The 12,053-nt window shown below is 51.0% G+C and overlaps 1 protein-coding gene across 8 annotated transcripts in view; it reads right to left on the minus strand.

Annotated features, from left to right (window-relative positions):
• The window catches only part of LOC139556192 (ephrin type-A receptor 7-like), an 85,962-nt gene that overhangs the window by 51,109 nt on the left and 22,800 nt on the right, over positions 1-12,053 (minus strand). For all 8 annotated transcript variants that reach the window (XM_071369823.1, XM_071369820.1, XM_071369822.1 and 5 more), the window contains exon 5: positions 1,911-2,246. In XM_071369823.1, the coding sequence (XP_071225924.1) occupies positions 1,911-2,246 (336 nt within the window). The remainder of the gene's footprint in view (positions 1-1,910; positions 2,247-12,053) is intronic.

Raw genomic sequence — 12,053 nt, forward strand, 5'->3', positions numbered from 1 at the left:
AGGAGCAATCAGGGTCAGCACCCTGCTCAAGGGCACGTCGACAGTTCTCCCACAAGGTCAAAAACGGGGACCTATGCAGTCCTCTTTCAATAACACTAGTTAGTAGGTTATTTTTACGCCAACTGGATTTTATGGATGCTTGAGCATGATAGACAAATCTTGTTTGGTGGATCCATAGAAATAATTAACAAATAAAAAGGTCTAGTGGAGCCTTGAGTTGGAGTGTGTCACCCTAAAAAATACAGCATTTTAATTATGCTAGGTTCCCATGGGCATTTAGCGACACGCACTGTCTCCTATGGTACAACTGGCAGCAAGCCTTGCTACATTAATAATGTTTGCCACCATAGCTCTGACGCACACTATAAATTCATCTGGGTAATATGCAAACTATAAATGTTGTGGATAATATCAGCCTATGATCATTAAAGCCAATGTAGAATGCAGAAGGTACTTAAGGTGCATGTTCTCAATTGAACTTCACTAACGACCTCAGTGCAAAATACCCATATAATTCTGTCAGAATGTGCTGAGACTAAAGAGCAAACTTTTAACATTATATTGTATCCTAAAATGGCCATATTTGTCTCGCTTATCCTGAACATCTAGAAGACCAAAAAATGCTGCATATGAACATTAATTACATTTCTTTGTAACTCAATCATGAAAGCAATTCCAGCTCACACCAGCCCTCATCAGCCTACACCAGCCCTCACCAGCCCACACCAGCCCACAGCAGCCCACAACAGCCCACACCAGCCCTCACCAGCCCACACCGGCCCTCACCAGCCCACACCAGCCCACAGCAGCCCACACCAGCCCACAGCAACCCACACCAGCCCACGGCAGCCCATACCAGCCCACACCAGCCCTCATCAGCATACACCAGCCCTCACCAGCCCAAAGCAGCCCACAACAGCCCTCACCAGCCCACAACAGCCCTCGCCAGCCCACACCAGCCCACAGCATCCCATACCAGCCCACAGCAGCCCACACCAGCCCTCACCAGCCCACAACAGCCCACACCAGCCCTCATCAGCCTACACCAGCCCTCACCAGCCCACAACAGCTCACACCAGCCTACACCAGCCCTCACCAGCCCACAGCAGCCCACAACAGCCCTCACCAGCCCACACCAGCCCATACCAGCTCACACCAGCCCTCATCAGCCTACACCAGCCCTCACCAGCCCACAGCAGCCCACAACAGCCCTCACCAGCCCAAACCAGCCCACAGCAGCCCATACCAGCCCACAGCATCCCAAACCAGCCCACACCAGCCCACACCAGCCCACAGCAGCCCACAGCATCCCACAGCATCCCACACCAGCCCACAGCAGCCCTCACCAGCCCACAGCAACCCACACCAGCCCTCACCAGCCCTCACTAGCCCACAACAGCCCACAGCAGCCCACAGCATCCCACACCAGCCCAAACCAGCCCTCACCAGCCCACAGCAACCCACACCAGCCCTCACCAGCCCTCACCAACTAACACTAGCCCACACCAGCCCTCACAAGCCCACACCAGCCCTCACCAGCCCTCACCAGCCCACACCAGCCCACAGCAGCCCACACCAGCCATCACCAGCCCACACTAGCCCACACCAGCCCTCACCAGCCCACACCAGCCCACAGCAGCCCTCACCAGCCCACAGCAACCCACACCAGCCCTCACCAGCCCTCACCAGCCAACACTAGCCCACAACCAGCCCACACCAGCCCTCACAAGCCCTCACCAGCCCACAGCAACCCTCAGCAGCCCACACTAGCCCTCAGCAGCCCACACCAGCCCTCACCAGCCCACACTAGCCCACACCAGCCCACAGCAGAGGAATATTGTTCAGCTCTACTTTCTCTCAGTGTTCTAGGCAATTAAACTAAACTGAATACTGTAACTCTACGAGCCTACCTGCTTGACTGGTGGCGACGCTGACTGCGGCAAACAGCCTCTGGGTGCGGCTGAGGTCAGAGACCCCGTTGACGGCCTCCACCTCAAAGGTGTAGTTGGCGTGGGCCAGTAGGTCCACCACATTTACGTAGGTGTCCACTAATTCCGCCTGCTGGGGGGAGTATCCCACGTTCCCCCCGCACGGCACGCACTCCTCGGGCTCCCAGCTGCAGCGCCGGCACATAATCCTGTAGGTGACGTCGTTGCGACCGCCCATGTCGGCCGGCGGGCTCCACTCCAGGCTGACGGTGGTCTGGTTGATGTTGTAAACCAGGTTCTGTGGTGCCGAGGGAGGTCCTGTCAGGGTAGGAGGGAAGACAATGAGAGGAGGGAGATGAGGAAAGGCGGGAGAGGATTTAATGAGGGGAGGAGGGAGAGTTAAATAACAGAGTGCCAGGGAAGGAAAGTGTGCACTGACTGAATCTGTGGTTCACCGTTCTGTTCTGTTCCCTCAGACTGAATGCCACGGGACATGCCAGCTCTAAGCCTGACACACAATTATGACAGAACTCAGATCTAAAAAGAAAAACTAGTGCAGGTCGGCAGAGGAAGTTAAATACAAGTAAGGTCAATGTAGAGGAGGTACTGAAATGGAAACAACTCATGGAGACCATTATAATGCAAAATGACTGCATTACTACCACTCTGATATGATGCTGTGTATGCTAAATATGAATGTTAATCGATAGCCACAGGTCGTGTGCCCAACGTCATTTGTTTCCTCCAATTTAAGTTTTTTTTTCACTGTTTATCATCAACAATTATGCCTTATTAATGTCTTAAGCATTCGACATTGTAATGTCAAGTGTGCAACAGTATTTCCTTTTGAGTGTGATTATCCTGTTATAGAGATTTGACCTATTTAAAGGTGTGAATGGCTCATGCCAGGTCAAGGTAGGCCCTTTTTGGATGCCCGTTTTCTTCATTCAATGATCATGCATCCACAATTCACAAATCAATGCTTACATTAAAACTTGGAATAGGCCTATATGAAAAATGTAAGATTTGTAGGAATTTCCCATTTTGAAATGATTGAGATGTCATTACATTTTATAATTATTAATCCTGAACGGAGGATCAAAGGGAGGCATAAAGGGGCATTATTAGCTCTCCCTCAGTCCTCCCCAAAATATAATTATCCCATGGTGAGACAAAGGGTTTCCTTTCCAATGAATTGCAGAGACAAGACACTAAACATATACGTTTGAGAAAAATAGGCAGACAGACAAGTCTGACTCACCCCAGAATTTACAAGTGAGATTAAATCTCACAATAGCCTCACAATAGCCAATAGAATAACAATCAGTTCCACAAAGTCTCCAAACTGCACTACACAAACCATTGCCCTCTGAACAAGGAGTGTAATGGCAAAGAATGACAATCCTCTCATAAAAACAATGATTTACAAATTGCTGCTTTTATCATTCAAATTCTAGCCCTTGTTTTTATAACCCAGATGTTTACATACTGTACACTTGAAATTGAGTGCTAGTTTTATAGCCCCCTTAATGCACCATACAGATGTAGGATCTTAATCATACACAGTTTGCTACAACAGGAAAATAATCCTGCAGCAACAGGAAATGTGTATTATAAATAATGGACATTTTTTGTAGGGGTTGACACATTTTCCGTTAGGGCAAATAAAGTCTGACGATTGAAAGTGGAAATTAGAAACTTTAGAAGCCTTTTTAAACTTTGAATACCTACATCTGTAGATTATGATTTGTAATCTTTGTTCATGAGCATTTTTAAAAACATCTTTAATTTTCTCTCTAAAATTCTAAACGACTCCATTTTCATCCGAATTGTTCCTCTAGTGAACCCTCGGAAGGAGCTTCTCAACCCCTTTAATTAGACAGAACTATTAACAAATAGGTAATAGGTATGCTTAGAGCGAAAACTACAATCATCTGAGTCAAAAATACTGTACATTTTGTTATTTTACTCATTCATCCCAGAGGGAGAAGATGGTGAGACTCGGGGCTCTGGAGATGAAAGAGACACCTGTGGCAGGTGAAGAAGAGTGGCGGCGTGACTCTAGCGAGCACCAAGGCACGACTTCAGTGCTGTCGCCGACACTCAACCTGCGTCCTTAAGAATCTTCAGGGACAAAGAGCGAGAGTCACTCACACACAAACGTCCACACACACAAACGTCCACACACACACACACAAACGTCCACACACACAAACGTCCACACACACACACACACACACACACACACACACACACACACACACACACACACACACACACACACACACACACACACACACACACACACACACACACACACATCTCTGGGGTCTGTTTGTACTGCATTACAACGGTCACGGTTACCAACAGATAATAGCTAGTTTTACTCAGCCACTCTCATTGGGTCTCAAGTGACAAAGACCAGGGCAGTGATTTCAGAGATAACAGCTGGAGGAGGATATTGAAATAGAATTTGAGTGGCCTGTGTTTTGGTCTTGGTCTTGTTTTTGCAGACATGCAATACAGTGCAAGCTTCCCCTCTTTGTCCTTGGCTAGACATAGTGCTTCCTGTTCACTGGGTTGGCTTGGTTCCCTGCCTCGACACAGTCCTCTTCAAGCCTCTGTAGGGTGAGGTGATACTGTCCTCCCCCCGCCTCACCTGCAGCTCGGCGGCGCGACACATCCTGAGCGTCCGCCGTCTGTCTGCTGATCCTGGTAGCTCAAGGGCTTGCTGCTCTCGCCTCTGTCTTGCTCTCTTTTTCCGTCCCTCTTTCCTCTGCTCTCTCTGTCTTATCTCTTTATGTTTCCCTCTCTCACTCCCTCCTCCCAGTGAAGTTTAATTTCCCTCTCTCACCCCCTCCTCCAGGTGAAGTTTCATTTCCTTCTCTCACCCCCTCCTCCAGGTGAAGTTTCATTTCCCTCTCTCACCCCCGGTGAAGTTTCATTTCCCCTCTCACCCCCTCCTCCTGGTGAAGTTTCATTTCCCTCTCTCACCCCCTCCTACCAGTGAAGTTTCATTTCCCTCTCTCACTCCCTCCTCCCAGTGAAGTTTAATTTCCCTCTCTCACCCCCTCCTCCAGGTGAAGTTTCATTTCCTTCTCTCACCCCCTCCTCCAGGTGAAGTTTAATTTCCCTCTCTCACTCCCTTCTCCCAGTGTAACGGCTGTCAATGTCGTTCTCCTCCTCAGACGAGGAGGAGCATGGATCGGACCAAGATGCGGAGTAGGAGGTATTCATGATTTTAATGACAAACCAACAAACACTACAAATTAACAAAACAACAAACGTGACTAACCTGCAACAGTCCTGTGTGGCCCAAACGCTAACACAGGAAACAAACACCCACAAAACACCAGTGAAACCCTGGCTGCCTTAGTATGACTCTCAATCAGAGACAAACGATACACACCTGTCTCTAATTGAGAATCATACCAGGCCGAACACAAAACCCAACATAGAAATAGAAAACATAGACTGCCCACCCAACACTCACGCCCTGACCAATAAAGACATACAAAACAAGAGAAAACAGGTCAGGAACGTGACATAACCCCCCCTTAAGGTGCGAACTCCGGGCGCACCAGCACAAAGTCTAGGGGAGGGTCTGGGTGGGCATCTGACCACGGTGGTGGCTCAGGCTCTGGGCGAGGTCCCCACCCCACCATAGTCACTCCCCGCTTCCGTATCCCCCTCCCAATGACCACCCTCCAACTCAACCCACCTAAATGAAGGGGCAGCATCGGGATAAGGGCCAGCACCGGGATAAGGGGCAGCAGCTCCGGGATAAGGGGCAGCAGCTCCGGGATAAGGGGCAGCAGCTCCGGGATAAGGGGCAGCAGCTCCGGGATAAGGGGCAGCAGCTCCGGGATAAGGGGCAGCAGCTCCGGGATAAGGGGCAGCTCCGGACTAAGTGGCAGCTCCGGACTGAGTGGCAGCTCCGGACTGAGTGGCAGCTCATGACTGGGTGGCAGCTCATGACTGTAGGGCAGCTCATGACTGTAGGGCAGCTCATGACTGTAGGGCAGCTCATGACTGTAGGGCAGCTCATGACTGTAGGGCAGCTCATGACTGGAGGGCAGCTCATGACTGGAGGGCAGTTCATGACTGGAGGGTAGCTCATGACTGGAGGGCAGCTCATGACTGTAGGGCAGCTCATGACTGTAGGGCAGCTCATGACTGTAGGGCAGCTCATGACTGGAGGGCAGCTCATGACTGTCTGGCGTCTCTGGCAGCTCCTGACTGGCTGGCGTCTCTGGCAGCTCCTGACTGGCTGGCGTCTCTGGCAGCTCCTGACTGGCTGGCGTCTCTGGCAGCTCCTGACTGGCTGGCGTCTCTGGCAGCTCCTGACTGGCTGGCGGCTCTGGCAGCTCCTGACTGACGGACGGCTCTAGCGGCTCCTAACTGACGGACGGCTCTAACGGCTCGGGACAGACGGGCGGCTCTAATGGCTCGTGGCAGACGGATGGCTCAGATGGCGCTTGGCAGACGGATGGCTCAGACGGCGCTGGGCAGACGGATGGCTCAGACGGCGTTGGGCAGACAGATGGCTCAGACGGCGTTGGGCAGACAGATGGCTCAGACGGCGTTGGGCAGACAGATGGCTCAGACGGCGTTGGGCAGACAGATGGCTCAGACGGCGTTGGGCAGACAGATGGCTCAGACGGCGTTGGGCAGACGGATGGCTCAGACGGCGTTGGGCAGACGGATGGCTCAGACGGCGCTGGGCAGACAGATGGCTCAGACGGCGTTGGGCAGCCGGGCAGTTCAGGCACCGCTGGGCAGACGGGCAGTTCAGGCACCGCTGGGCAGACGGCAGACTCTGGCCGGCTGAGACGCACAATAGGCCTGATGCGTGGTGCCGGAACTGGAGGTACCGGGCTGAGGGCACGCACCTCAGGGCGAGTGCGGAGAGGAGGAACAGGGCTCTGGAGATGCACTGGAAGCCTGGTGCGTGGTGTAGGCACTGGTGGTACTGGGCTGGGGCGGGAAGGTGGCGCCGGATATGCCGGACCGTGAAGGAGGACACGCGCTCTTGAGCACCGAGCCTCTCCAACCTTACCAGGTTGAATGGTCCCCGTAGCCCTGCCAGTGCGGCGAGGTGGAATAGCCCGCACTGGGCTATGCAGGCGAACCGGGGACACCACCTGTAAGGCTGGTGCCATGTACGCCGGCCCGAGGAGACGTACTGGAGGCCAGATACGTTGGGCCGGCTTCATGACATCCGGCTCGATGCCCAACCTAGCCCTCCCAGTGCGGCAAGGTGGAATAGCCCACACTGGGCTAAGCACGCGTACTGGGGACACCGTGCGCTTTACCGCATAACACGGTGTCTGACCAGTACGACGCCCTCTCACTCCACGGTAAGCCCGGGGAGTTGGCTCAGGTATCCAACCCGGCTTCGCCACACTCCCCTTTAGCCCCCCCCAAGAAATTTTTGGGTGAGCCTCTCGGGTTTCCAGCCACTCTGCCTTGCAAGCGCCTCATAATGCCGCCTCTCCGCTTTCGCTGCCTCCAGCTCCGCTTTGGGGCGGCGACACTCCACTGGCTGTGCCCAGGGTCCTTTACCGTCTAGGATCTCCTCCCAAGTCCATTCCTCTTCTCTCCATTGCTTTGGTTCTTGCCGTCCTTCTCCAATCCGCTTGGTCCTGGTTTGGTGGGTGTTTCTGTAACGGCTGTCAATGTCGTTCTCCTCCTCAGACGAGGAGGAGCATGGATCGGACCAAGATGCGGAGTAGGAGGTATTCATGATTTTAATGACAAACCAACAAACACTACAAATTAACAAAACAACAAACGTGACTAACCTGCAACAGTCCTGTGTGGCCCAAACGCTAACACAGGAAACAAACACCCACAAAACACCAGTGAAACCCTGGCTGCCTTAGTATGACTCTCAATCAGAGACAAACGATACACACCTGTCTCTAATTGAGAATCATACCAGGCCGAACACAAAACCCAACATAGAAATAGAAAACATAGACTGCCCACCCAACACTCACGCCCTGACCAATAAAGACATACAAAACAAGAGAAAACAGGTCAGGAATGTGACACCCAGTGAAGATTAATTTCCCTCTCTCACTCCCTCCTCCCAGTGAAGTTTAATTTCCCTCTCTCACCCCCTCCTCCAGGTGAAGTTTAATTTCCCTCTCTCACCCCCGGTGAAGTTTCATTTCCCCTCTCACCCCCTCCTCCTGGTGAAGTTTCATTTCCCTCTCTCACCCCCTCCTACCAGTGAAGTTTCATTTCCCTCTCTCACTCCCTCCTCCCAGTGAAGTTTAATTTCCCTCTCTCACCCCCTCCTCCAGGTGAAGTTTCGTTTCCTTCTCTCACCCCCTCCTCCAGGTGAAGTTTAATTTCCCTCTCTCACCCCCGGTGAAGTTTAATTTCCCCTCTCACCCCCTCCTCCTGGTGAAGTTTCATTTCCCTCTCTCACCCCCTCCTACCAGTGAAGTTTCATTTCCCTCTCTCACCCCCTCCTACCAGTGAAGTTTCATTTTCCACTCTCACCCCCTCCTACCAGTGAAGTTTAATTTTCCTCTCTCACCCCCTCCTACCAGTGAAGTTTCATTTCCCTCTCTCACCCCCTCCTACCAGTGAAGTTTCATTTTCCACTCTCACCCCCTCCTACCAGTGAAGTTTCATTTTCCTCTCTCACCCCCTCCTACCAGTGAAGTTTCATTTCCCTCTCTCACCACCTCCTACCAGTGAAGTTTCATTTCCCTCTCTCACCCCCTCCTCCAGGTGAAGTTTAATTTCCCCCTCTCACCCCCTCCTCCAGGTGAAGTTTAATTTCCCTCTCTCACCCCCTCCTCCTGGGGAAGTTTCATTCCCCCCTCTCACCCCTCCTACCAGTGAAGTTTCATTCCCCCCTCTCACCCCTCCTACCAATGAAGTTTAAATTACCTCTCTCACCCCCTCCTCCAGGTGAAGTTTAATTTCACACCCTCTCACCCCCTCCTACCAGTGAAGTTTAATTTCCCTCTCTCACCCCCTCCCACCAGTGAAGTTTAATTTCCCTCTCTCACCCCCTCCTCCAGGTGAAGTTTAATTTCCCTCTCTCACCCCCTCCCACCAGTGAAGTTTAATTTCCCTCTCTCACCCCCTCCTCCAGGTGAAGTTTAATTTCCCTCTCTCACCCCCTCCCACCAGTGAAGTTTAATTTCCCTCTCTCACCCCCTCCTCCAGGTGAAGTTTAATTTCCCTCTCTCACCCCCTCCTCCAGGTGAAGTTTAATTTCCCTCTGTCACCCCCTCCTCCAGGTAAAGTTTCATTTTCCTCTCTCACCACCTCCTCCTACCAGTGAAGTTTAATTTTCTTCTCTCACCCCCTCCTCCTACCAGTGAAGTTTAATTTCCCTCTCTCACCCCCTCCTCCAGGTGAAGTTTAATTTCCCCCTCTCACCCCCTCCTCCAGGTGAAGTTTAATTTCCCTCTCTCACCCCCTCCTCCTGGGGAAGTTTCATTCCCCCCTCTCACCCCTCCTACCAGTGAAGTTTCATTCCCCCCTCTCACCCCTCCTACCAGTGAAGTTTCATTTCCCTCTCTCACCCCCTCCTACCAATGAAGTTTAAATTACCTCTCTCACCCCCTCCTCCAGGTGAAGTTTAATTTCACACCCTCTCACCCCCTCCTACCAGTGAAGTTTAATTTCCCTCTCTCACCCCCTCCCACCAGTGAAGTTTAATTTCCCTCTCTCACCCCCTCCTCCAGGTGAAGTTTAATTTCCCTCTCTCACCCCCTCCCACCAGTGAAGTTTAATTTCCCTCTCTCACCCCCTCCTCCAGGTGAAGTTTAATTTCACTCTCTCACCCCCTCCCACCAGTGAAGTTTAATTTCCCTCTCTCACCCCCTCCTCCAGGTGAAGTTTAATTTCCCTCTCTCACCCCCTCCTCCAGGTGAAGTTTAATTTCCCTCTGTCACCCCCTCCTCCAGGTAAAGTTTCATTTTCCTCTCTCACCACCTCCTCCTACCAGTGAAGTTTAATTTTCTTCTCTCACCCCCTCCTCCTACCAGTGAAGTTTAATTTTCTTCTCTCACCCCCTCCTCCTAGTGAAGTTTCATTTTCCACTCTCACCACCTCCTCCAGGTGATGTTTCATTTCCCTCTCTCACCCCCTCCTCCCGGTGAAGTTTCCTTTCCCTCTCTCACCCCCTCCTCCCGGTGAAGTTTCCTTTCCCTCTCTCACCCCCTCCTCCAGGTGAAGTTTCCTTTCCCTCTCTCACCCCCTCCTCCAGGTGAAGTTTCATTTCCCTCTCTCACCCCCTCCTCCAGGTGAAGTTTCATTTCCCTCTCTCACCCCCTCCTCCCGGTGAAGTTTCCTTTCCCTCTCTCACCCCCTCCTCCAGGTGAAGTTTCATTTCCCTCTCTCACCCCCTCCTCCCGGTGAAGTTTCCTTTCCCTCTCTCACCCCCTCCTCCAGGTGAAGTTTCATTTCACGGATTAGCCTTCCATAGCCCTCACAGTCTGAGATGTCTCAGTCACATGCTAGCTTCTTCCTACCAATGCGGCATTGTGTTTTGTGTGTGTGTGTGTGTGTGTGTGCGCATATGTGTGTGTCAGCACACACGTACGTGTGTGTGTGCGTGCGTGTGAGTGTGTGCATGTGTGTCCTGCCACCTCCTTCTCATAGCGTAATACAGCTATTTCTCCAGAGACAGGGTGAACCTGTGATATTGCTGATGAATAACCGCCTCTGACAGCACGTTCTCACTCCCCCAATGTGTCAACAGAATCTAATGGATGTTTCTCAACTGAATTATATTACATAAATCAAGATGGCTGACTATTTTGGTTAATAGCAGTTAGTTGATAATTAGGTCATCATCCTGAGCCTGTCGCTGGTCTGTTTAGAGTTGAGTTAGTCAGAGGGCTTAGGAGAAAAGAATCCTGTGCTTCTCTGGTGTGAGAGAAAGCTGCGCTGGGAGAGAGAAGTGCTCCAGGCTGTCTCAGCCCTCCACTGCCCTACAGATGTACAATCTTAATTTGATCACCCTGTTGCAGGAAAACTTTCCTGAAATGCAGGAAATGTAACATTTTGGAGTTTAAAAAGACTTCTGAAGGTTGTAATTTCCATTTAGAAATGTCAGACTTGATTTTACCTTAAATAAAATGTATCAACCCCTACCAAAATTAAAATCCACATAATAATTAACATTTCCTGTTGCTGCAAAATGATTTTCCTGCTTTAGCAAACTGGCTCAAATGAAAATCCTACATCTGTATTAGCTCACTAATTGGAGGGATGGAAGGAGAAAGGGGAGGCTGCTATTCAAATCAGCCAAGCACTAATCCTTAATCTACAAACACGTGTCATGACCTTTGACCTGGGTGATTAAAACTTGGCTGAGTGAAGCCATGCAGAAGAGAGGGAGGCTGTGATAGGAGGAGAGGAGTGGGGCTCTTACATTTCACTGGCACCCAACCATCCCCTAGCAACTACAGGCAGGAATCAGAATGGACTCTCCCTCTGTGAGATGTCAACTTGTTGAGGTGGCAAATTTGAGTGGGACGGGGGGCGAGAGGAGCTGGGGGGAAGGAAGAGGGAGATGGGGAAGAGGGGCTGGAGGGGGGAAGGGGGAGATGGGGGAGAGGGGCTGGAGGGGAGGACGGGGGGAGATGGCTGATCACAACTGCCCTTTTCAGATGCTACTACCACCAGCACTATTCACAGCTGTCACATGATTGATGCCCACTCCCCAACCAGTCAACAGCTTCAAGTCTTTCCCCCAGCTTCTGCTTGGAAAATTTTTCGCAGCATTCCTGCAGTGTCACCCCCATACAGTTCTCATTATCTCTTGGCTTTGCATAAAAATGGAGTGAGAAAATATTGTAAAAAGATTATCATACAATGTTTTTTTCCCTTCTCTCCAAACATGCAATATTTGCAACAATTATAATGCAAAATATATTGTTTGACTAGTGTCCTAATTTTTATTCTGCGTGGCTTTTTGCCTCTTGCAGTGAATTACCTCCCATCATGTTGCATCTTTATATTCCCCTTCGTCCAATCTTCATTTTAGATGTCTAATCCATCTGCTGCAGAGATCTATCTGTTTGTGCAGAGCCTAACATAAGGGAGGTTTACAAGCGCCCATTTCAAAATATGTCAATCAAGCTGTTT

This window comes from Salvelinus alpinus, chromosome 27, assembly GCF_045679555.1.
Source record: "Salvelinus alpinus chromosome 27, SLU_Salpinus.1, whole genome shotgun sequence".
NCBI classification, from domain to species: Eukaryota; Metazoa; Chordata; class Actinopteri; order Salmoniformes; family Salmonidae; genus Salvelinus; species Salvelinus alpinus.